General features: G+C 41.3%; 1 protein-coding gene across 6 annotated transcripts; it reads left to right on the top strand.

Annotated features, from left to right (window-relative positions):
* The first annotated feature begins 4,609 nt into the window (after nucleotides 1–4,609).
* On the top strand, nucleotides 4,610–24,602 carry LOC125762350 (zwei Ig domain protein zig-8-like). Of its 6 annotated transcripts, none has more exons than XM_049424322.1 (9): nucleotides 4,610–4,772; nucleotides 5,937–6,203; nucleotides 14,939–15,013; nucleotides 15,500–15,732; nucleotides 15,848–15,964; nucleotides 17,604–17,697; nucleotides 19,326–19,453; nucleotides 21,757–21,925; nucleotides 22,190–24,602. In XM_049424322.1, the coding sequence occupies exons 3-9, from the start codon at nucleotides 14,959–14,961 to the stop codon at nucleotides 22,300–22,302; spliced, it is 909 nt and encodes a 302-aa protein (XP_049280279.1). In that variant the 5' UTR covers nucleotides 4,610–4,772; nucleotides 5,937–6,203; nucleotides 14,939–14,958; the 3' UTR covers nucleotides 22,303–24,602. The 6 variants fall into 6 exon arrangements, with proteins under 6 accessions (XP_049280279.1, XP_049280280.1, XP_049280277.1 ...); XM_049424323.1 differs by having other exon boundaries at nucleotides 4,659–4,768; XM_049424320.1 differs by having other exon boundaries at nucleotides 4,659–4,768; nucleotides 5,873–6,203.
* The last annotated feature ends 2,062 nt before the right edge of the window (nucleotides 24,603–26,664 follow it).

Genomic DNA, 26,664 nt, shown 5'->3' with positions numbered 1-26,664 from the left:
TCTTTATTTGACGGCAGAAGCAGTGTTGACACTCCCGGGCCCATCCCGGCGCGAACCGCAAGGAGTGAGTTTTTGGCTTCGGTCAGCAATATTTCCGTAAATGATCATTGTGGATGGTTATCGCTGCTGGGAGGCCGAAGCGGTTATCTGTAGTGAGTGAGCTGCGGGGGAGAGACAAAAACATCGAGCAACGGGACAGATGTAGGTAGGCCAGAATGCCAACCACTTGCATAAACCCGCACGCGATTGCTGGTGGAGCTTTGGTGATCTAGAACGTTGGTGGTTGCGCTTTGGAACGGAGATAAAAGTCTTAATTTGTTGATTTATGCCAATGATTATCATAACGATGGTTTTATAAGAGCATAGCGTTTCATATGCAGGGGTTATTTTTTGGGATATTTACTGAAGCTTTTTGGGGTCCTTTTTTTGTTCGAAATGTATCGTCTTTCGCTTGCAATCATGGAAATGGAATAGGCAATTGAAGCAAAAACGAGAAAGAGAACTACCGAGTTCAGCCTAATTTGCTCGATCGATTTTATACCAAGCATATTTTGTGTGGAGCTGGCCAGACATGAAAAAAAAAACCATGAACCTGGTTGGCTTAGTTGAAGATTCTGAATGATGCATTGAACATGTTTAATTTATTAGGTCGTCTAGTGAGAACCAACACTCCATCGTCAAATGTTTAAATGTTTTAGTCACGTTGAATGTCATGGTCAGATGCAAATTGATTTGGTATAAGAAAATAAGAAAATAGTACTCTTTTCTGTTATTGTATAAATATGTAAATAAATTTGCTATAAATAATGCATTCTTATACTACATTTTTTCCAGCTAAATTGTCTACCAGGTACGCCTAAGGGTATATGATAACGTATTAAGCTTAAGTTATCATTTATGCATAAACGACTATTAATTACGTCTGTCATTTTATCTTTAAATGCAAAATGAATCGATTTCGGTTTCCTTTCGATAAACCATCTCTATTTTATAAAATTAGGAATTGCATCCTACCGATTGCGACCAGAAAGCGAACAAAATTTTAAAATGTTACCCATGAACCCCACAGCACTTTGGGTGTGCAAAGTAGAATTGTTTTTGTACGTTCACATTGAAATTCTTATTACCGATTTTCCTTCTGCAAACTGCTGTCAACTGATAAAACGGATCCTTTTTTTTCACCATTTTTTCTGGTAAATTTTTATCGGTTTCATTCTCAGCCATTGGATGGATTTTTTTTGCTCTTCTTTGCTAATGTGGTACCTGATTTTGTGTGTGTTTTGGTGTGATAGGTCTCGTTGGAAGAAATGGTTATTTTTCATACATTCTTTAGGTTGCCTTTTAATGCAATTATCGGTTGGATTATTGGAATTAGTGTCCGGAGATTCGGTTTGATGCGCCCGTTGCTGCGGGTATGCTGTGGGTTGTTCGCTAAATGAGTTGCCCGGGCATGTTTTTCCCCCGATCTAGCCGGGCACTCCGGGAGATGGGTGTAATTAGACGTCAGTTGGAAATTAATTCAACCGTATCCTAGGGTGTTCCGTGCGAGGTCCGATAGAGATGAAGTATGGCGTATATTTTTTTTTGGGAAAAGATATTCGGTGAGAAAATATCGGAATAGTAAAGATTTCGTTTGTTTTTCGCTGGTTTTTATTCGTCCTTTTGAAAATGCTTAACGGTTCGGTAGAAAAATATATTGAAACTCTATTAGCTGGCATTGGAGCCCAAATGGAATAAAGGAAATGAGGTGCTGATCAACACTTAAGCCACTGTAAGGACCGGACCCTAGGAGTGACTCGATTTTTGCGTGTCGTTTGTTTCCGTTGTGCATACTAGCAGCGCGCTAAAAGCAACTTCCCAGGATTTGCTCTAATTGCATAAACATAAATTAGCATTCACTCATCATGCAGGAGGAGTGCTAATTAGTAAGCTGCTTTAGGGTCGGTCCCTGTAAACAATCAGAAGGTGATAGGTATTGTAGCAGAATGAAAGGTAATGAAAAAATAACTTCCAGCTAAGGAAGTAAGAATGGTAGTACCGTTAAAGCACACTTGTAGGTGATTAAATTGTTATTACTGTCTGTGAATTACACTAATTGATACTACATTACAAAGAAGGAATAATATATTATTCGTTTATCCGAACGTTTCTTATTAGAACTAGCCGTTGCGATTGCAAGCGAATCATTACATTATCTCATGATCATAAACAATTTCGTCGATAGGTAGCATTCTTTGGAATTATTATCGTGTTAGAGTAGTTGATGTACAGAAAACAGACGATTTTTTTCCTGTAAAATAAATCGTTACGTTTTTTATAACGCATAACAAGTGGAACAAAGGAGAAAAGTATATTCGAAAACGTTATGTTTTTCTTGCAAATGTGCTTCATGTACCGAACAGTTCCAAGTATTTGTTAACATTTATTATTCATGAGCAGGGTAGAGCTTTCAGCGAAAGGTTTTTGCGCCTGCATGTGGGATTAAACATCAGAAACGTCAGACAGGGTTGGTGCGATATTAATTAGCTCCGCCAGGCACAACATGCACAGACCGTTTGATGTGCCACTGCAATCAAGCAACAATAAAGAAAGTAACAAAACTCGAGACGAATAACGTTACACGAGAAGCTGAGCTTAAGTGTGTTAGTTTTTTTTAAATAAAAAAAATACTTCTTGAGTCGTAAAATAATCAACGAAAATTATGCATGTAGCCGTTAACTGCCTCCTAATGGCGATGTATGTAATTATGAAGTAGAAAAATACTGAAACAGGTCCACATTTGGCCATGAAATGGATCATAAAAAACGAACGGTTGCTTTAGACTTGGCGCATTTGCAATTCAAATGTACTTGGCAGGTTTAATGCGGTGACTTTAATAGGTATGTTATGCTACGCGCTTATCCCGAGTACATTCGATCGTTTCGATCGCTGCTGCTAGCTTCAATCAATAAAGTCCTGCCGGCATCTCAATCCGCTAATGGGTTTGCTAATGTCCAACATGATCCAAACAGACAAAACGCTTCTTGTTTCTTCATTTCACCTTCCCGGGCTCCTAGCCCACCAGTCTAGCCATCTGGCTTCATATGCAATCCTCCAATTAATGTCAACAAACGCGAAACAACCGCAATCAATGGCAAACACCGGGCGTTCTGTCACTCCATGACAAACTACCTGCCGAAAGGAAAAGCCCATAGCCGATTGAATAGAGTTTTCGGTTTTGCGGTTAGTGCCAACCTGCCTGCTTTGCGGGACGGGAACGCACCTTACCACTCTAACGACCTAATCAGAAATACCGCCCGTGTTTATTCGCGGGTCCTTTTGTTCTTACGCTCACGCTATGGGAAGGAAGGCGGTAGAACGATACTGATGGTTGCTGTTCTGTATAATTGGATCAAGACCGACCTCAAATTTAATGTCGCCAGTTCATCATCGGTGATTATGTTCTGCTCGACCGGTTGCATCTGCCAAGCAAACGCACGGACTGCCAGGTGTTGCTGACAGGAGTGGATCGATCTATGATTTGTGTGATTTCCTCGAGGACAATGCGAAACAGCCTGGAAGGTGTTTTGGCATGGGGCGGAATGCAACATCGCCGTTGTGAGCATCGGACATAACTAGCAAACGCAGTGATACGTTCTTAATGTTATACGTTGATGAAGTTCATCAAGAATCCTTTTACGAACGCAAAGCTAGACAGTAGATGATAAGGAAGTTCACTTTGAAGTGGTGCTTTAGCTAGAGTGTCGTAAAATAAAACATGATGATGTTCGCTGGATTGCTTGGAGCGTCGTGACAAGCCATTGTTTATTATCACGAACGATCAGCGTTGGAAATTATTTGTGCGATAAACATTACTACCGAGGGGCTGATGTTTTATAACTTTATTGTGCATTGTGATGTATTGAGGTTGAAAATCCTTTTAAATAGATTTCGGTTTATCAACTTGAATTTGTTTAACCAATTTCGGTAAATAACACTATAAAATTTGTCGAAGTGTAATTGACGTAGTTTTCAATTAATTTTACGACATTTTTTTATGCAACGTTTTATTTAACCTATGTTTGTTGTTTATTTTTGTCTTTTGCTTTTTTGTTTCATATGTTCAGTTAATTCAAGCTATTTTACAAAATGTTCTTTGCTGCTTGTGATTTTATTGATAATGTTTCAGTTCTTTATGTCTGTACTGTCATGGCTCAGTTATGCCACGCTTATTTTCCATTTGTAATCCGTTCTTTCTGCTTCGACAGTAATCAAACATGTTTAAGGGAATGAAATCATTTAGTTCGTTAGTTTCCCGGCAGACTGCTCTGCTGAAGTGGTCGTAAACAGCTCGTTACGAAGTGTCATCTGATTTCGGAATAATATTCACAGCTCATGCGCACCGATTTCAGGTATCTCACAAAAATGAACTCATCTCCGATGGTGACCAGTGTTTTGATGCGATAATGCTGAAGGCGTATGAAAAACATTACATACAACAACGGCAACAAATCAGCCCAGTTCCGTCTGTTGTTTTCCCACCGATCCTACATCACGGACGGATGTATTGTGAAAGGATTTTACTCACTGTGAGCTTCTCATCACTAGAATGAATCTCTCACTGCGAACGAAGTAAACAATTTCCACCCAAATGGAACATCGACGAGTATGGTGTACGTGAGTGCTGACCGTGCCCGTCAGTCTGTTCGCATAATCAACCGAAGCTGCTACGAAACGGACGGAAGCTCGCGTTCGCGTGGCATACAGTAGTAGTTCGATCGTGTTTGGGGTGGGTAAGAAAACTCTTCCTTTCGCTTCGGTCCACCTTCTCAAACCTCACCTCCGCCGGATTAGGATGGGTGTGAATGGAGGAAAATCTTTAGTCCTTCGAGAAAAAGGACATTACGTGAGCCTGGAAAAAAGCGTGTCGTAAGGCAAAACATTAAAGGTGCGTCTTCCCTGTGCGTCGAAGGGCGTGCACAGAAACATCGGAAACGGGAAGTGAGATATGAGAAAATTCGATTTCTCAGCTGATCGAGTGATTTACCGGAGCACAGATTCGGCGAATTGAAGTGGTTCAGTGATTGTTCGCGAAAGTTGTGGTGCAGATAAAAAACAGGGAGGCAAATATCCGTCCTGGTGTGCGTGTTACTGATTGAATTTTCCTGGTGCGTTCTTATGCCCGTATTCGTTATCGTGTCGCAGCGCGGAGTGTATGGCCTTAAAGTGATGGAATACTTTAAGATACATGCGGTATCTGTGCAAAATGTCATGAAGCTGTAGCTACGTAAAGGGAAAAAAATAACACGCCCTCGGGGGATGAAAACGGACGGATCGACCGGTGTTTGTTATATTCCAAGAAGTGTGGGAATTAGATTTTCCACCAAATCATAATATATAGTATAAAAGGAAGGAAGAAAAAATCAACAACCATTGTTTGCTTTGGCAGCCGGTTTGGTCAACAGACAGGGGCTACACGCCGCGAAAGAGCCGAAAACATACATCACTGTCGAGTCGTTTTTTAAGAAGCTGAACGCCCTGCCGTCGTAGACTAACCACGAGTGAAGTGAAAAGTGTAAAAGGTCAGGAAAAATCGGCTACATTCCACCACGGTCACGGGGGCACTTTATCGACCCTTCAGTAGGGTTTTCACCGTTCGTCGCTCAAGCGTTACCGGAACCGGCGCGAAGGCACCGCATCAAACTAATTGAGGTGGAAAAACGATGGTCGCCCTTTCCCGGTCCATCGGATTTTCACCCTAGCGCCACTGGCCGGGGGCTGTTTTTGTGTTCTGCTACACGGTACAATATACCGCCGACTCCCATACAACCCCATGACAAGAAAGTATTAAAAAGAAAGGAAAATTCAAACCAGTTAAACTCCCCTTTTGCAGGAAGGTGTAAATTGTCATCTACTTTGGTGGTGTCGTGCAATTTTGTTTTTATTCCCTTTGCCAGTGAAGCAGGAAGCAAGGAGAGTGAAAGAATTTCCCACTAAGTGGGCAGGAAGTTGGTAAAAGTGTGTGAGTGCTTGTTGCTCGCTTCACGTGAAAAAGGTTTTGAGCATTCAGACGCAATCGACAAGTGTGAAAAAGATGGATAATGGATGTTTCAAGGATTAACTGCACCGTTTAGAGGCTGGTGGAGTTTGAAAAGGAAAGAGAAAGAAACGTTGTATTCAGTGAGCAGAAGGCGCAAACGATTAACATGAGCAGTTTTTAAAAGGTATGTGCTGTTCGATAAAAGTGATGGGAGGGCATGGGCAAGTTTTATAATTTTATGTTGCCGTCGGGTAATGCTTACCCTGCAATATGGTTATGTAGAATTAATTCAGCCACAGAATTTAATTAATCAGAACGAAAGCTGATGGTTGGGCGAGGAATGAAAGAACAACATTGCTAGCCGAATTCTTGCGAAGATTTATAAACGAAAGGAACATAATTTTAAAGCAAAAGCTCCAAACTTATTTCTTTGTTACATTTTACGATTAAACAATCTACCAAGCTTCCACCGCAACACTCTTTTCCTTCGCCACTGGTTTGATGGTCGTTACGTCAGGTTGGATGCAAAATTAATTTATATTCTTCCTTTATCACCCCGTTCGAGCAGAGCAACCATACCGAGACGGTTGCCCGAATTAGGCGTCAGTTCATCGTGTTGCGTAGGTTGGTATGAACCATCGATCGGACGTGACGTAGCACGTGGTTTGCTCGTGGTTTTGTTTCGATGTTACGATCCGTAGGATTTAGTCTGGCTGCAAAAAAAAAACCCCGTGCTAAACGTCCGCAAAAACTGGCGCCATCGAGTGGGCTATTTTTATTTGTTTTCTTTTTTTGTCGGCCACTTGAACGATCCCGAGCACCATTAATCCATTTCGGTGCTCTCTGGAAGGTTTATGTTTATGCTAAGCCGGTGCCGGTAGATTTTGGGTCTGTGTTCTGCTTTTGAGGCACACAAGTACTGGCTTGCTGAAACACAAACATACGCAAGCATCCAACGTTTGGCTTGATGATAAATTAATGAGCTATATGATGGGAAAAGCTAAGTTCACTTAGGCTGTCTGCTGCTGTGTTGGGAAATTAGTAGTTTATGTGGCTATATTGAGTTAGTGTTTTTGTTGTTTTTGGTATGTACCAGGATTTATCATATTTCAGGAAGTATTAAATGGAGTTGCAGGTAAAGCAGTGCGCTTGTTCCATACTTATATAGTAACAGTAAAAAGGGAATTTAATTTAATACGTTTGACACTAGAGTCTAAGATCTTTGGTGAACTATTTTGGAAACATTTGTTTTTAGAACGTTTTGATATATTTTATTTTATTTGACTTTTATTCTTATTTAATTTATAAACTTCTACGGAAAACACCTCGATTGTAATGTCTTTTCCGAAAAGCGTGAGGATTGCATATCTCTAGGCTGTTAGGATAAATCTATGTAACGCTTAACACTGACTGCTTCTTTCGGTTAGCCTTTGTAAGGAACACTTTTGATCTTAAATGTTCCAAAGTGTAATTAAAAACAAAATCATTGAGTACCGACTTTAATCAGCTTAATGTTTTGCTTTCCAAACTGAACACAATATGCACTAATGGGAAATCTATCATCATCACTTGACTTTAACCTACCGCTGTGGGGAAATAAAACACCTAATAAGCTTCAAAGCTGCAAACCTTCTGCTTCCAACCGTACATTGGGACTTCATTAGGGGCAGGTGTCCACAACGGAACCGATACTCTCTACTTCACTCACTCAAAAGCTCATCAACATTCAGCTCGCCGTCCATGACGCTCGCTTTTCCGGAGGCGGCCGGATTGAATTTCCTTCCGCATCGTGTCTAACCCAGTTCCGATGCCTCGATAGTTAAAATGTTCCATTTTAATCAGATTTCCTACGGTCCCAGAGCCAGCCAGGAAGTATCTTGTACATACTCGGAAACGACGACGCTGTTGCGAGTGAGTGTATGAGTGGGAAAGCCTTCGCTCTTTCGTTAACATTTCGTATTTTCCCTTACCGTAGGAAATTTTCTCGAGCATAACTTTTCGTTCCGATGGCCAGCGCTGCTTTTCGTACCGGATGTTTGTGGGAAGTGTATTTTTTCTTGCTTGTATTTCATGATTTTATTTTTCGTTCGTTTCGTTTCTTCTTATTTTTTTGCTTGAGATAACTTGGACCGCATGTTTTTGCTTTGCTTTCGCGATTTTTTTTCGACACTCGTTTATCTTACAACAATGCCTGCAGACTGGCTGCGTGAAGTAATTGCTACAGCTCGTTTGGTTTTGTTCTTCTTTTTTGTGTGTGTGCAAGGCGCGTGTTGAAATTTCAAATAAGCTTCCATTTTTAGTGACAGGAAGAGAAGCGTTCGTCGCGCTAGTGTATCCGTACTGGTATGGATGCCTTTTTGCGCTGCCCAGCGGATGTTTTACTTTCTTCTGCCGAATAGTAATGAACTATGATTCGGTGAAGCAATGATTCAAACTTAAGGCCCTTGCAGCGACAAAACAAACTCTCGAGAGCGAACGAGCGAATGTGTTTTTAGCGCGTAATTTACGTTTAAAGGACGATCAAACGATAGAAGATGGGTGGGTGTCGGCTGACGCTTTCGAAAACGACGGCGTCCCATCGTTAAACGGTCGTCAGACGTTCTCGAGATGGTGGGTGGCGATGGGAAATGCCGTAATTACGTTGGGCAAATAAAAGAGGCGTTTTAGATTTTTTATCTGGTTTTATGTCGAATGTCGGGCGCCCGTTGGAAGTGGAATTGGGCTCAATGTGTAATCTCTTTTGACGCTGGTTTGGATAAGGGGTGTTGAAATGGAACGTTTTCGTACGAAGTATAATGTCTTCGTTTTCTCTAATAAAGAGTAACTTGTCGGAGGTTGAATGGGCATTCGCAATGCCCTTCCTGTTCCGGAAAGAAACGGCCAGCATCATCGTCAGTTGCTGTCCCATCTTACGGATTCTTCCGGACAGTGGTGCTTGTGTGAGCCGTGTGTTTCTTTTTATTTTGTTATGCTAGCACATCGTGTCTGCTTTCTTGTACGTAACCCTGACATAAATCTTGACGAGGGAAGTAAACTGGCCCGTTTGCGTTCGGTTGTAAATCTTGTGAAGGTCAAAATTGGTACACCATTTATCATACCGCTAGCGGCTGAGTCTAATGGACAGTTCAGAGAGAGAGAAATAAAAACAGAAGAGTAAAACAAGAAGAATAGTTAATAGAAAACAGATGTAAAAGAAAAATTGAAGCTTTAGGAAAAATTGGTTTTCTAAATCTTACTTAAGACAACTTCTTCGTGGCTTTGAACAATCTTGTTTTCATTCAACTTGCTTCTCGACTTATTAATGAGCATCACAATTTTGTAATTTTACCAAACAAAAGACAAATTTCCCCTCTGTCATGCGCAAATTGGTGATGAAAAATTGGAAGGACAAAGCTCGGGATACGCCACACTTTGTAAACGGAGTTTCGCCTAAAAGCCTGTCATTCATGCGTCATATCGTAAGACCAACACTAATGCAACACGATGAATATGATAAATTGTTTGCAAACATACGATCATCGTCTTACAATCGGTTAAGATTTTCACATTAAACGCGAGTGTTTTGCTCTCAACTGTGTGCTGTGACAAACGGGCAAGAATTGGTTTACACTGTCGCCAAAAGGGTACTCGAACTGAAGTTTAATACTTGATTTAAAAAACAGTGTCATTCACGCATATGCTTTGTGTTGTACGTGGACCCATTACAACAGGGTGTAAAATAGCCTTCTTATCCTCGCCAATATCAAACAAACAGCTCGTTAGGGGTGTAATTTGGAGGGTCTTTTTTATGGATTTACATCGGGAAACAACTTGTCGTTACCGGAGGGCGACAGGGAGGGAAGTGGTTGGGCAATAACAGAACAAAAGATAAATAGCATTATGTTCAATAGCCCTCGAGCCGGGTTCCATTCAATGCGGAGCAGAAAAGCAGTCAAGTGTGCGAGTGGGCAATTTGCACTTCCTGTATTTCGTTGGCCGCTGGCAGCTGTAGATTTTGCACGCCGGGGGGTATAATTCATATCGCAACTGTGGTGGGTTCGGTATATGGGAAAAACATTTTCAAACACTTCTCAACAGTACCTCGAAGGTATCCTAACACGCACGTGTACGAGCCATGCGATAACTTACTGCCCTGGAAGGATGCTTCCTCTTCAGAGTACAGGGCAATGATGCGTACATATCCTGTTCCTTGGTGTGATGGTATGATGTGGTAGACAAAGGTGTATTAAAACGTGTTACCATCATACGTACTTTTTCTCCGAAAGTAAAACCATCTTGTTGTAACATTATTTGTACACTGGTAGCAACAATACACCTGCTCGTTTGGTGGTGCATGAACTTCGCTTAGCAACCGGTACCGGGGACGAGATTAAAAAAGCTAAACATTTTATCCGATTTCGGGCAGCTTGGCTGAAGGCTATCCCTGCCTTCCGAATCGACGAATTCTGTACGGGAAGAAATCAGGAAGGATCGTTCTTCTTAAAATAAGATAAAAAAATCCCTTTACACCCCACTCTACGGCACATGATGTGTGAGCCAAAGGCGAAAGTTCCCTTTTTACCAGCAAGCAAGAAGCTTCAAAAGTTTTCTCCCTTATATTTGAAGTGTGGATCCTAGTGTGGATCGTGTGGCGTGTGGCAACACGTTCTCGGAAGGAAGGAGATGTTGTTTTTGTGTTAAACCTTGTTTGTACACACAAGGGTATCAATTTGATGTGAAACTTCCCACACCCAGCCGAAAGCTGTTTGATGTTTGCCCGGCGAATGATGCTTTGTTTGGCGTCCAGATATAAGGATACAAACCGGATAGCGTTTCCGATATCCGCGAATCAACCGAACCTTTTACGACCTTTTCTAGAAAAGTCTGTGGAAGGGTAGGGTAAAAGTTTTCGTCCAGTCAAGAAGAAGGAAAATATGGCAAGCGTGTCTATGGGGACTCCTTATTACAAGCGCCCGGGCAAAAAGCTTTCATAATTGAACAAATTGTACACGCGGACGCTTGCCGCGAACATACGGCAGTCCTTGAGGCAGTTTCCCGCACGGTGTAATAATTTAGCAATAGAACTCACCCACAAGTCCCAGCAGTTGTGGTTCGGATGGCGCACTTCCTTCGTGTTGTCTGTGCTGTCTTTCGGTTTTGTTTGATGGCTCCCCAAGGAATATGGGGTGCGTTTGGGGTCTGCGGATATCCGCATAAACTCGCAATTTCATGAGCGCACCTACTCTATGGTTCTGGTCATGACGGGAGAGATTTTGCTTTGTGGTTCAGCTCTACAGGAAGAAGAAAAAAACCTGACCTTCTACATCGCATTTTCCAAAGTATTTAAGATTTGGGAGCATGCAAATAAACGAGGCGTCTATGGGTATGGTATTTTTTTACGAATTCACACAAACACAAACCCGTGCTGCCATCTGCAGACATCAATTTGGTCCGATAATGGTTTGTTTTCATGCTGCGCTTTTGCTTTAGTATTATTATTTGCATATTCGCTTTCGGTTTAACTGAGGTCCGTGTTCTGTTTTCGCCAATCATACGGTAAGGTATAGTGCACGTGTTAGGGTGCGGCATATGGTTTTCTCAGACGCGAAGCAATGACTAAGGAGGTAAATTTGATTCGAATCCTTTTTCTGCCGGAAGTGGAAAACAGTATGGTGCCCGGTGGCTTAATTCACTTTTTCACACACCGCTCCAATCCAATTGGACACGGGGAAAAGCTTTCACGGGGAAACAAGAAGAACAAACAGGAGGGCTCACATAAAACCGGTACCAACACCATACCGGTACCATTAATCATCGGAAGCAAGCAAGCAGCGATCGGTCATGGATTTGGTGGCGTTTTATTTACGTTGGAAAAAAGGCAAAGTTCCCTAGTGTGAGGTACTGCCATCGCATTCACGCCTCGGGGGTGATAATGGTGGTGGTGTTGGTGTAAATTTGTGCGAATATGCTTGCACTGATCGATTACGTAATGGATTTTTTTGTGTGTGTACCTCCCTTAGCGTTACCCACTCTTATTTGTTCCTTTTTTTCAGTTGTTGGTTCTCTCGGGGGAAATTTGGGAAAACTTTCCACAAAACGTAACAGGGCCTTAACGTTAAGGGTCTCGGGTGTGGCAAAAAGTTAACTCATTTATTTTCCTACATTTTTGTATGTGTGGGATGTTGTTTAAGGATTTGATGGAAAAACATGTATACACAAAGATGTTGTTTTTGGCAAATGAAAGAAAAATCGGCTGCTGGAGAAAATTTTAGGCACAGAGATTTCTCGTCAAAGCATGGTAGATTTGTAAAGTTATCTGCTCAATTTTAAATGTCATGATTTTGTTCAAATTATTATATTTATTCAGGAATTATGCGTTCCAAAATTGACTGCAGTAAATTGTTTTCAAAATTAGCGATAAATAAAGCATGGAATAGGCTGGCCCGGTGGTGAATATGATTAACACGAGAGTATCGGGTATCAAATCCCATCCTACTACAGGGAACTGAAGCCAAAAAAAGTCATAAATTAAGATCAAGATCTCTTACAGTCAAACAGTTTACTACCTGTACTATTAAACTTACAAACTACCAGGCGTCTCCATTTAACATTTTTTATTAAATTTCAAAATAATGCAAAGTACAACTACACGCAAAGGTGGTGGTGTAAGTGAGAAACGGCGCCATTTCCACACACCAGGAACGGGTATGAAATCCCATGCGGCAAGATCTAACCATCCTGCTGCATGGAAATAATAGGTGCAGTAAGCCAGGAAAGGCGGCTCGGTGGTGCATGTGATAAACGGCGCCAGTCCACACGGCCGGACCGGGTTCAAATCCCATCCGGAACGTCCCCCCGTAGCAAGGACTGACTATCCGGCTACGTGGTAAACTAAGTCTAGTAAGCCAGAAATGGCCGGCGTGACCTGTAAGGTCGTTAAGCCAAGAAGAAGAAGAAGCCAGGAAAGGACTTTAGAGTTTGTTAAAGAACATCCGGAGCGAGCCCTCACAGGACTGACTATCTCGCTACAAATAAATTAAGCCAAACAAAAACCACAAATTTAGGCCAAGATCTGTTAGAGTCAAACAGGTACCAATAATGAAATGATCAAACATTACTACTATAAAAGCTACAAACTACCAGGCGTCTCCATTTTACTTTTTTTAAAATAATGTCAAAATAATACATAGCACAATTATACACAAAGGCGGTGGTTTATGGGACAAACGGCACGGGTTCCATACGACAGGACCAGGTATGAAATCCCATCTGGAACGTTCCCCACAGCAAGAACTGACTATCCGACTATATAGAACTGAGGAAGTCACTATCAGCGGGCACAAAAAGAAGAAGAAAAATGCTGCGAGTAGCATAATTAAATTTACTTTCTTTACACTAAAAATTCAATACCTCTTGCCACAAAGCAGAATCGAAAATAAGTAAACAAGCATAAGATAAACGAATATTTATGAATTGTTTGTTAACATTTTTTGAACGCTCTTATCAAGCAACACAATCATCAAAAAAATTATTTTTTGTTTTGCGAAACAGTGGCAAAATTCTTTACCAGGAAAACCTTCACTTATACAAAACAAAAAGTTTGATCCTCAGACAACAAACTCACCGAACGTCACATTCTTTTGCAGCTTGCAACACAAATGCTTCGTTTAGCGCTTCGTCTTAAGGATGCTTTCCACCAGCGCTCGCGCTGCGATATTTGGGAGCATGCTTCGCTTCGGTGAAAAGTGTAAGCTGTCAGAGGATGGCGATTGTTGAGCATTCCGGGCGAGTTTCACAGCTCGAAACTCTCGTTTCTCTTCCCCATTCTTGTCCATCTCCTTCTAGTTCCAGAACGATCGTTGGCGAGACCATGCAGAATGGTAGCAATTTTTGGTTCGTTTGTTTTTCGTTTGGGGTGTCTAAAGGTGGCAAAGGTTGGTAGGGACGGGGCAAGAGCACGCGAAAGATATGCTCCCATTTCGCCGATGGTTCGACTCCGGAATCTTAGCAACGTTTTTCGTTAAGCCGGGTGATGTGGATTGAGCTAAAATGAAAGCAAAACATCATCAAACCCTCGGTGAGATTGGACCGGCTCGGTTGTGCGGAGCTTTTTGTGCACTAGTGGTACGGCAACATCAAGGAAAACCGTGGTTTGATGGCGGAACAAAAACGCACTCACTTTCTTGTGGGACACACGTCCCTAACGATAGACGATAGAAAGGAGAGCAACACCTGGCTCTAGCTTTAGCATGGTACATGACAGTACGATGGTTAGGAGCGTTCCAATGTCGCAGGTGTAAAACGGTAGGATGTCTTATAAATATTGCAAACAGTAAGCTTGGCTTCAGTTTTCCACCACTTTTGAAGGCGGCAAGCGTTTCTTTTTTTTCCGTCCCGGACCCCAAGACGCTCCATAAGTCCCGGGTGTCGATTGTGAGCGGTACCTTCCTTCGAAGGGTTCACACCGACCGTCGTTATTTTTATTGTTAGAAATGTTTCTCTACCCAGCACGCTTACGGTTACGGGGTTGGAATTTGTTTGTTTTCCTTGTCGCCTGTCGGCTCACCTTGACACACGGGATCTCGGGTATGGAAGGAAGAAAAATGTGCTCATTTCTACCGTATTTCAGTGGAATGGCAAGCTATAAATTAGGGGCAAGAAACAAGCTGAGACAGGCCGTTCTGTTCCCGAGCTACGCTTGTCGTTGTGTTAATGAGTTGCACGATGCGAACGGAAGCATGCAGTTTAAGGGTCTTGAAGGAATGTTTCACCACTCGTCGTAGGCAAACACCGACAGCTTTATTTTCCGTCCTTAAGGTTTGGTTTTGTGCCAGCGTGTAGGGTTTTTTTCATCACTCTTTTGAATTGGTATTTTATTTGTTCGTATGACAATTCATTGTGGATCACTGAAAAGATTTATTCTTTCCATTTTGTTTTCAGACTATGGATTGGGTTAACACATGGAAACTATGAAGCAAATAGCGGTTGTGATGATTCTTCTCAACATCAGCTACGGTAAGTGTTATGATGCAGTAGAATAGTCGTTGGATAAGTATGGTTTAATGGAAGTAGTCCCTAGCTGTGGTCCTGATTATAAAAAATGTTGAAATCCTCAAAATACCAACGGAAAAGCTGATAGTGATTTATTTTACAAGTTTTATTAAAAGCCTTTTAAATTGTCTTACAAGCATGGTAATCTTAGAATATTTGAGCCGTTTTGTCCTAATTTCGAATTCACCCTTTCTTATGAAAGGTAATATATTTAAGAACCAAATTCAAATCTGTAACATAGGATTGTGTTTTTTTTATAAAATTACAAATTTAATTCGATTTAGGCTTGTTCAATAATACATAACAAATCAATCTACTTGGTAATCTCGCTAAAATACACGCTCAAGGATCGACACAAGTAATCTCCTGTCAACAGCAGTGGACAAACAAGTGCAATGAAGCGTCAAGACGTAACGAAGCTCACCTACTAATCCTTTGGCAATTTTGCAGGTCAGTTATCCCGCTCACAGTTGGTAGACATCGACGAGCCGCACACGTACACACCACCGAAGCACTACTTTCAAACGTCCTCTTTCGACGAAGCCGAGCTGGAAGACGACGCGGCAAAAAACCCCCTCGACCGGGGGCCCTACTTTGACATCTCGGCTTCACGAAACGTCACAGCACTCGTCGGCAACACGGCCTATCTAAATTGTCGCGTGCGCAACCTCGGCAACCGCACGGTAGGTCACCCGTAAGGAGAAAGCAGTATCCGGAAGTAGTTGATTTAATTAAGCCTCCTTGGTCGTTTTATTCCTGCTTTTCGTTTGTTTCTTCCTTTGCGTGTTTCGCCTGTAGGTGTCCTGGATCCGGCATCGGGATCTGCATTTGCTGACTGTGGGCAAAGCAACGTACACCTCCGACCAACGCTACCAGAGCGTGCACAATCCCCAGCTGGACGACTGGTCGCTAAAGGTGAGTATCTTCGAGGACGGGTCGATTTTTTCGGTATGCTCCGGCAAGAGTCCGTCCTTCACCAGCGAGTATTCCCCCGAGTCCCTCAGCAACACCAACGCTTCATTACTATTCATGATAATGAGCTTGATAAGTTATTTGACGGCATAAAAGCTGTCCCCGGCGCCAATATGCCGCATCAAATTATGGTTCCCTAGCGTGGCCATAAAAGATTTCGTGTTCTTCCTTGTCAGTATACGGATGGGTCGCACGTTCTGTTAAGATTTTCATTAACCGGTAATCTGGTCGATTATAGGATACGATCCGACAGGAAGGAGCGGATGATCGTGTTTGTGTCAGTTTTATTAGGACCAAAATACTGGGTCCCCCAATTCGATCAACCGACGGATTAGGACGGGTTACACATATTTGGTCATTCAATGAGGTGGTAATGTGGTTAATGCTGTGTTTCAAGGTTTCGACGCCCAGCACGACCTTAATGGTGGATATATTTATACAGTTTAATAGAGCAATCTCTATTAATGGTCTATTATCGAACTTGTGACGCGTCGAACCAAGTGTTGAATGGAATGAAATAATTGAATGTTGCGATTATAAGCTGTTTGTCACGATTTCATGAGGTTTTCTGTTCAAATCATTTTGTGCGTAGCTTTATTTGATTAAATATTATTATAATTTTATAAAACAATCTATAAAACCATAAAACGAGTTGGTTCCATCAAACTCATAATTCGCACTAAAATAATTCATAAGGCCGGGAGTCAGATTTTTTACAAGTCAGTTCTTTAATTAAAAAACAGGAGAAAATCGAACCAGAAGAATTATTTTTCCATATAGAAGAGAGTAGTGACTGTATCATGTTGCATGCTTTTGGGGGGGTATCTGTTCACTAATCATGTCATGGGATGATTAACTTGAAACACTCTATACCTACCCGTTCCACTGTTTCAAACTACCGAAACAAACATTTGCGACAAGATTACAAATATTTCAGTTTGTGCCTTCAAAGGGACGATAAAAGAAATGTTTTGCTACCAACAATCAGAAACAACCCGTTATTCTCTTTCATCCCACGACGGGACCGTATCAATAGCTTAACAAGTTTCGAATCATCCCTCAGACAACGGTTGAGAAAAGATGCGCGCCTACATGTGTACACACAACACTCATCAAACACAATACTTATCTCCGTTCACACAAGCTGCAGGCAGTCTGCAAGGAAAGCAAAAACGGCTAAAGTTTCCGAATATACTTTAGAGAAAACCTTCAAACCAGCAACTCAATTATCCGTCCAATCTTACCCTACCCCTGGATCACAGGCCCATGGCTTCGAAAACCCGCAACCAAACTTCCAATCCGATGAAATCCGATCGTATCGTATCATGTTCCGAAAAACGCAATCTTGATGGCTTATCGTGCGATTGGGCTTTTGGGGCTGCCGGATGGAATCGCTTGATGCCCCCATCGCCCCGATGTGAATGTAGAGGCGAAAGTGAATGTTTTTCTGTTTTTCGTCTGCATGCGTCAGTTTTGCTTTTTTTGTTGTTGTTGCTGCTGAAAACCTCTCCTACACAAACACATTTTGACACTTTCTTTCTTTTGCTCTTCTTTTACCCGGGGTTTTCCCGTCCCGGAACAGGTCCTGTACCCACAGCAGCGCGATTCCGGTGTGTACGAGTGTCAAATCTCCACAACGCCACCGGTCGGCTACTCCATGATGTTGTCGGTTGTTGGTAAGTTGTTTATTGGTTTCGGTGTTAGAGTATTGGCAGCAGTACTCCCCAGGCGCGGATTCTTCAGTTGGCCGTGGCCGCATTTCGTCTGTCCCGGAAGGTCGTTTACCGAAACTGCACTATATGTGAAGCAAGGTGGTATGGGCTTTGTTTGTCGTCCATGGGACGATGGATCCATTTACGGAAGTAGCTCTTGCCGTTGTCCTTTATGTGCCCGTTGCGTTCGGGTGAAGGAATGAAATCGAGAACCAATTTCACACGAGCATTTGTTGATTAGATTTTTTTTTGGGAGTTTGTTTTCTTCCCTACTGTCACGAGTGTCTAGCCAAGGTTGTTGTAATATATCGTAAAGAAGCGTTTCTCATTTCTTGGAAGGCATTGATGGTGTTGTAACAACCAGCAGCAAACCACAAATATCTTGTTCGACAAGGCGGAATGTTCCGATGGCAGATTCGTACCCAATAAGAGATTGACAGACTAATTATGTTTGATCCTTAACGTGGTACGAATTTCTACACAGTCATCAGATCGTGCACCATACCCAAGACATTATGCGTCTGCAATATTATACCTTGTGGGTCGTTTAACGAGCAATTAAGCGGTTATACGGTTTTGACTTGTACCGCAGAAATTGGTTTTATGAAACAGCTTCCAAAATAGTGTCGCTTAAAGTACGCATTCGCTGATACAACGAATCGCGAGAACCCAACCGTTTAGTAGCTTAATAAAAAGCGATAAGCGATTTCCCGGTGGAAATCATAGCCATTATCATCCATCATGTGCGCATCGGTTGGCTAACGTTCGTGTGGGTGGGTGGCCTGGGCAAAAGTACACCACTCCCCAGTGTACGGTAGTAATCCGGCTGCTGATGTGGAATTTCATTACATGAACAATTCCCAGTCGCATCCCTGGATGTTCGAATCCCTGCACACTAGTGCACGCACATTTCACCAGCCGAGAGAAGGCTATTATGTGCGCGTCAACAGTTTTGAAGACCTTTCCCAACAAGTGTAGTAAGCAAATGGTTCCTGTTTCCTGGGTTCCACGTCAGAGAGCAGGCGTTTGCGTTGCGTCTTGGGAGAAGTGCTACGTTTTGGCGAATAAATTATCTCATCGGATGGTTGGGCTGAAGCAGCATGGTTGGGAAGATTTCGAGCAAGATTTATCCGGCGAGGCACATTGATGATGGCGTTATTATTGTGCTGGGACGTTTGGTTACCGTACCGGGTCAACTTTGCTGCAGCGAGGTACAATCTGCATCGTTCAGCCAATAAAGCTGCACACTGGTGGGATGTCTTGAGAAATTAATAAACACCTCTCAGCTGGATGTAATCTATAGCGTCCCGACCTCGGTGCTGCTCTCTGAATGCTTGCCGACGTGTGTGGTTGATGGTGAGGTTGATAAATTATGCACTTTGAACAAACATTCCTCAATCCTAGCATCGCTGTTTACTGACGTTTGCTGTCTCGAGTGGTTGCAACGTCACCAGTTTTGGGCACGAATTTACACGATCAGTGGCGAATAATTAGCAGTAATCGTTTCTTAATGAAGTATCTTTACCGGTACCTTTGAATTTACTGCAATAAAAAGTTAGTAAAGTTTGTCTCAAAATATTTCAATTTTGCAGAGCCCATAACGACCGTTATTGGAGGACCAGATCTGTACATCGATACCGGGTCGACGGTGAATCTTACCTGTATTGTTAGGCACCTTCCCGAACCACCGCCACTAATACAGTGGACCCATAACGAACAGGTAAGTTTTCGGTTTCAGGTATCAATAAAGATTGTTTGATTCACTAAAGAACTCTAAGGTCCATCTCTTGCTTACTAGACTTATTGTTATCCTGTCGTAGGATGGTTAGTCCTTGCTACGGGAGGTCCGATTGGGATTTGATTGGGATTGGGAATTATTACTAAAAAAAACATTTATGGAGACGCCTGGTGCTTTGTAAATTTAACAGTAGTGTTGCTGTTTGATTATTTCGTTATTATAACCTGGTTGACTGTTCTCTTGTTTTGGCTTAACGTACCTGTAACGGGATAGTCAGTCCTGCGAAGGCTTGCCCCTGATGTTATTGAACGAACTCTAAAGTCCATTTCTGGCTTACTAGATCTACCTTACCTCACGAAAAAAGGTTTATGGAGACGCCTGGTAGTTTGTAACTTTAACAGTAGAGTTGTGTTGTTTAATTTGTGTCTGTTTTGGTTTAACTTTTTTGTAGCGGGATAGTCTGTCCTACGAGGGCAAGCTCCATATGAAACCACCGGGTTCTTGTTTAATTTGGTTGTTTGAATAAGAATAACAAGGTTCCTTACTATTTCCCCAATGAATCAAATATTCCAAATAAAGAGAAAATTAATATCGTCACCTCGATTCCTTGTGCTTTTTCACATTTGGAAATATTTTACCAGAATGTGTAGGTAAATCTCGAGCTCGATTTAATGCGTTCCTGTCGTATGCATAATTTGTTCCAATTTGTTCGAATAATGGTGTTTCCACGGCACAGAAGTGCTGTTTCGTGTTCCCCAAAGAGCAAACGATACGATACAAAATGGACCAAGTCCGTTCTTCACGGGGTAGAGGTAAAATGGTTAAAATGGATGTTTTGTTTTTCACGAGCACTCTGAACATGAACCAATTTGTTCGATCTTTGTTGCGTAAATTCGACTGGTGGTGCTTAAGACCAAGCGCACAAACAATGTTCAACGATGCACGTTCTTAATTATGGGTTGAATGTATTGCCCTGTTTTAAACTAATGGGTTGCATTTGCGTTTTGCTTTAATTTGTGAGCGTATTTTACAGACCAAATGGTGATTTTGAAACGAACAATTAGTGATAAATAGAAGCCAATTATCCCGCACAAAGTGTACGAGCTTTAATTGATTCAAATTAGAGAAACTACTCTGGAAAGTTTTTGTTACGCAACTTAACAGAATTTTATTGTTGCTTGCTGCATTGCAAAATAGAAACCTCGTCCAATAGTCGATTCAGATAAACGGTTTGATGTTTCGCTCATATTAGTAAAGCGAATTTCTAATTGCGGATTTATGAAGAAAAGTAAAATTTATTCCAGAATTTCATAAAAAACAAGCGTATCGCAAAACTGGATTAAACATTTCACATGAAACAACTAGAATAAAATGATTTATTCGACCACCTAGATTAGACAATCTTTACTCAATTATGCGAATGGTCGTGGACGCGCAATTAATTGATAGGTCAACCTGTCCAGGGAAAATTGTTGTTTTTTTACATGCAACGGCTTTACGATGCCTTTCCTGCTTGCTGACCCAATACGATCGTTTGGTTTGGAAAAGTACGTGAAGCTTTAAAAATAGCAAAAGGTTTATACAGATAATCCTTCTATCTTTCTACGCTCAAACGGTCATTAAATTTTCATATCAACGCCTACCCGTCCGGTTCGAGTTGGGTAAACATTCAACATGAGTTTAACTTTTAGGACAGTCAAGCGACGGGTTTGAGTATTAGCTTTCGTCAGTTTCTTGACGTTATGAGCACTTTGGGAGCATTGATGTATTCTGTCAAAGTTACTCCCGTAGCATGCGTATCGTACATAATATCAAAGCGATTGGTTCTATTTCTAGAAAACAGGCTCAGTGAAATGTTCGTTTCCGTTGCCGTCCTTTTGCTGGAAATAGAACGATTTTTTTCCTGTACGGCTTGTACAGATGATGACGCATAAGCCAATTTCAAGGTTGACTAGAGAAGGCAGCTCACATTTTCCTGACATAAACATTCTGCTCCTACACAACTGCTCTAAATAATGTCCCTGAGACTTGCCATTTGTCGGTCGGAAAAATTCAATGATGGCGTGGCTTCAAAGTATATTTTCACAAAAACTGTTTTCTTTTATTTGCTGTTTTCATCATCAGAAGTTACCGATGATTACAGTGGAAAAAGAAACGATGAAAAGCAGCATCTGCAGTCGTAGAAACATTTACTATTTTATTTATTTTAGCGAAAACAAATGCATGCAACGCGGTGAAATAAATATAAAGCGTCTAAACGTTATCATACGCTCCGATCATTACAGGAAATCAACTACGATTCGCCACGTGGTGGTGTGTCGGTGATTACGGAAAAGGGCGACATAACGACCTCCTATCTGCTGATCCAGCGCGCTAAGTCCACCGATTCCGGCAAGTACACGTGCCTGCCATCGACGGCCAACCCGATGACGGTAAACGTCCATGTGCTTAATGGTAAGTGGCAATTTGCAATGTGCTTCGCGGGGTAACGGTTAGGTAACGTGCACCCGTAAACCGTCGAGATTTACTTGATTGAAATTACTATCCTTGCATTTCTCGTGTTCCGCCCGACGTTGCTTCGCTGGTTTGCAAATTTCCTTTCACTCAATGTGTGCTGGTTGTTTTTTCTCTCGTTCTCTCTTCCATTGGACCTTCCTTTGTGTCGTCTTCGATGCATCCGGAACAATGCGGATGACTGGCGGTCGGAACGGCATACAGGCGAACATCCTGCAGCAATACAAGGTAGCAGAGGATTGCAGAGCAACACCGTACTTACACTAGTGCTGATGGTGCTTTTGATTGTGGTGGTACGGGCGTTCCCAGTGCGATAAGATTCGTCCCACAGCAATTCATTTGCATGTCAATCGATGCCATTTTGCTTTTGTGAGAGGTTGATTTCCTATCAACTTTCTATTTTTGGAAAAATAAAGTTTTAGTTTAATTTACTTTTTTATTTGAGATTCTTTTAAATTTGTACATCCCGGTCACATATTTCGTGTGATTGATGTTTTAAGTATGTGATTAATTTAAATTGTACATTCTACATACATTTTTCATAGAAACATCGATAAACTGGCTGAGAGCGCGTGTAATTGCCATATTAACGAAGGCGTTAATATGTAGTATTAAAAGTAATTATAGCTAAAAAATTCTGTACATAATTTAATTATGTTATCAAATGGTCACTTTGCATTGGAAATATAAGGTTAAGTAATATAAAAGAACATAAATTAAGCAGCTGTTTAAGTCTCGAAGAGTCTAACTCTGTAACATTTGGCATTAATTTGCACACCGATAATAGTCGATATGCTAGTGCGTACGGCTTTATGGTTGTGTGTATATTGGACATTAACTGGAAATTGCAAATCCTCTTGATTCATGGTAGTGCGCGTACACATGTGTACGACGGTGCTTGATAACATTTGTTTTTCCACCACACCGGCATGCGAGCGGCATGCGAACCTGTAAATATACATTCATCATGCTGCAAACTGCTACATGTTGGCCATTGCTGATACGCATACTATTCCCTCTCTGGCTCCTTTTCATCCTTTCCGTTACACCACACGGCTAGAGCAAGACAGATGAGGTTCGTTCATCTTTGACAGTATAAGAGGCCCAAGTACGGGCTTTGGGAATAAAAAGGCGTACCGGCACAAAGCATTTTGTTGCCAACCTGGCCTTGTGGTGGTGAAAGCTTCCGAATGATGTTTTTAAGGACAACTGGACGGTCCTTTGTTCCCGGGAAGGGTTTTTCCTACTCTCAATTCCCCCTTCTCCATCTTCCCTCCATTTTACAAGATGCTTTTTATTTAAGAGGGTAGTAAGCAGAAACAGGAGTAAAATAATATATCAGTGAGCGTATTTCGGCACAACGACATAAAGGACGTTCGATGTGCGGATCGCAAACACGCGCGTGTAGCCTGGTTAGCGAGCGAGGTAGATAAAAACAAATCTCGTGAAGATAAATTATTCCGGAATGAATGTTTCGTACTTTGGCGGGAAGCCCACAGTGGCCAGTGTACCACCTTTAACACATCCCTAGCTGTTGGAGGAGCGATTTTTTGTTATGAGATGTGTTTGTTTCTTTAAGGCCGCAAAAAAGTGGAAACGTGGCACACGGAAGTAAGAATGGATGACTTTGGTAAAATTTGCTGGCAAGCATGACTAAAAGATTTCCCCTAAAGATAGAATGACAGATACTAAAGCCAAAATAGAAGAAAAGAACATTGTGCTTTTTAAGGTAAGATTGGAGCAAAATACATTTTTTAAGTACAATCTAGATCCACAGGGTGAAATCTCGAGGGTGATTGAATGGTTTAAAAAATATCTTCAATAGTTTGTTAAGCTTGAAATTAATTTTTCTTTTATAATTTTGCTATTAACATGTTTCGCTTTATGTTATACATTATTCAACACTATCACTTCCGCACTCATGCCAAATGAAGAACAATGCTCGAAAACTTGTATATAAAACAAATGGCTCTCGATAGGATAAATAATGTTACACAACTGGAAAAAAACAATTCTACATTTCTTAATTTTTTTGTTCACATCTACCACATAGCCACCCAATACTGTGAAGGTTCCAAACGAACGAAAAGCTGTGGAGGTAAATGTGACAAAAGTGTTAAAAAAATTAAGAAATTTTCATAGTATCAGGTAGCAAATACGAGACGATGATAAATGATTGATATTCATTTTTCCCTTTCACACAAATGGGACTCAAAATCGATCCGATCCCAACCATGGCGCATCTCCATGCCGATCGGTGGCAAACGTTTTGTCACAGAAGACGATTCGTTTAGAATAGGGCAAAGCCACAAATCAAGAACATACAGAACAGAAAAGAAAAGAGAATCTAGATGAGAAAATAAGAAAAAAAATCGTCCAGAGGGGCGTAGGACTATATAGCTATTTTACATTGAATTCATTCCATAACAAAAGAAAACAAAGAGAAATAAAATGAAACAAAACAGAAAAATGAAGCGAAAAGTATGGCAAAACATAAACGAATAAACGATTGCGAGTAACGGAAATACTGCAAACAAAATAAAAACAAAGGAACAAACGATGGAACGAAATACAAAATGGAAATAAACCAGCAACAATGAACTGTGGTAAATGGAAATGGTTTTCTTTAACCCATCTCTGGTAAGCGATTGATGACTGAGCCGAAAATGATTACAATATGGTAAGTAGATATCACACGGGAGTTTTTTTTTCACAGAGACCACTATACCCAGCTGAAAGAGAAACATCCTAACAACTGTTTGAGAAAAGTGCTTCAGCACACCGTGATTGCTTCTTATTTGTTCATTCTATCAATCAAACTCTCGTACCAGTACATTCGTTTTCCCATTTTCGAAAAGGAAGCAAACGACTCGCATCCATTCACCTGTACCTTTGTGGCTTCAAGTGGAAGAAATACCTGAATCATCCTACGCCACCAAGATCGGTTTACGTATGGTTTTCGCTTGTTCTTCTTCCATTACCTTGCGCAACTGACTGCAACTTGCTTGGAGTGGAATGGAAAGCTGCCAGTTTCAGCTGTGGCACGTTTGAGGTTCGTAATCCTTTCGCCGTTATGCTCGAATCTCTTTTTGAGATACTTTTTGCGTTCCATTCTTACTACACAATAGTATTATGCTTGGTGCTGTTGTCGATGCGATCGCCCGCCAGTGACGTTGGCTCTTTGTAGTGTTATTATGTTTCACCGTTGGAATATTTTTCGTACTATCGCAAATTTGTTTTTCCGAATGAGGAAGAGATTTGAGAAGTTTTTTTTTGGGTGTGTGTTTTTTGCGAAGCTGAATATATCTGGTACATAGCTATTATTGTTCACGGAAAAGCGTGTAGAGTGTTCGGTGGAAGCACGGTAAGCTCATTGTTCAGTTGGTTTCACTTTGATGGGTTACATTTATCATTTGAACATACTTTCATATCTAGTGATGTTTTCAAAGAATAGATTTAAAAAACATTCTATCTATTTTTGTGTTGCAGGTGGCCTACTTTTGGGCAGTGTGTCACAAAAATTAATTTAAATTATGCACCTACTTTATTCAATCTAGCTCAAATGTCTATTTTCGTAAATTTCTTCTGTGATTCGGTGTTATATATAATCCATGCCATTCGTGATCCTTCCTGATAATTTCCAATAGAATTAGACAGCAAAAATGAAGGCTGAATCCGCTTGTTGGCTCCGTATAAGATTAACAAGGGATGACAATTTCTCTGCCTCGCAAAACAAAATTTTCTTCTCAGGATTGGGAAATGAACCTTTCGGTTTCTTTTTTCTTTGAATAATTGCTGTGTAACTGTTTGAAAGAACAGAATTAAATTACGATTTGGTGTTTTCTCGGGTGACAAAAAAAGAAGCTTTATTCAAATTACTGAACATCAAGGCTGATAATTGAATATCAAAGGAAACATGGCAAAGCTTGATTTTCCGTGCGTACTGCTGGCCTCGAGCAAAAGGGTCATCCAGCTCTGCCAATGAGCAAACCAACGATTAAACTTTGAATCTAGACGAAATTCCTACGAGTGTATTGGTAAACACTTTCCGGCTTGCAACCAGCCATGTGGCTAACCAGCAACCCGTGTGGTGTTGAAAAGGATTTTTAATTACATTCCCTAATTAACCCGAATTGCAGGATGGTGGTGTAAGAGGAAGGAACAGAGGTGGGATGAAGGTTGGTTCAAGCGTAATCATGTAAAAAGGGGTTTATTTTGAGTTGTTTAAGATGGTACAGCAAATTCAATTTATAATATTTCCGTAACGTTTAGTCTGGGGTTTGAAATTGGATTATACGATGCGAAGGCATGCACAAATGCGAAAATGCTTTTATGTTGAAACTTTACTCAAAAGCGCTCTGTGAAAGTTTGTTATCAGTTACGTTTTTTTCACAGTTTATTTGTTTTTGTATGCTGTAGTGCTAGAAAAAAACATTTGTTTAAATATATTGCCGCCAAAAGAACTGTTCATGCGGAAAAAGCCAGAAAATTGCCGAAACTACAATGCTTCGAATGGCAAATTGATTGGATTCCTGGTTTTGCTTGTTCTGTTTGTAGGGTTCACGAACCCAATCAATTGTGGGCTGTCTGCACTAAATGACTGTCAGCGGTTGTTGAATGATTCATCAGGTGAATTTCAAGCCTGATAGCCGGGGTTTGCAACAGCCCCCGCAAGACAA

This window comes from Anopheles funestus, chromosome 2RL (genome assembly GCF_943734845.2).
Source record: "Anopheles funestus chromosome 2RL, idAnoFuneDA-416_04, whole genome shotgun sequence".
Lineage (NCBI taxonomy): Eukaryota > Metazoa > Arthropoda > Insecta > Diptera > Culicidae > Anopheles > Anopheles funestus.
Note: the sequence above shows the minus strand (reverse complement) of the source record. Positions and strands in the feature narration are given on the sequence as shown.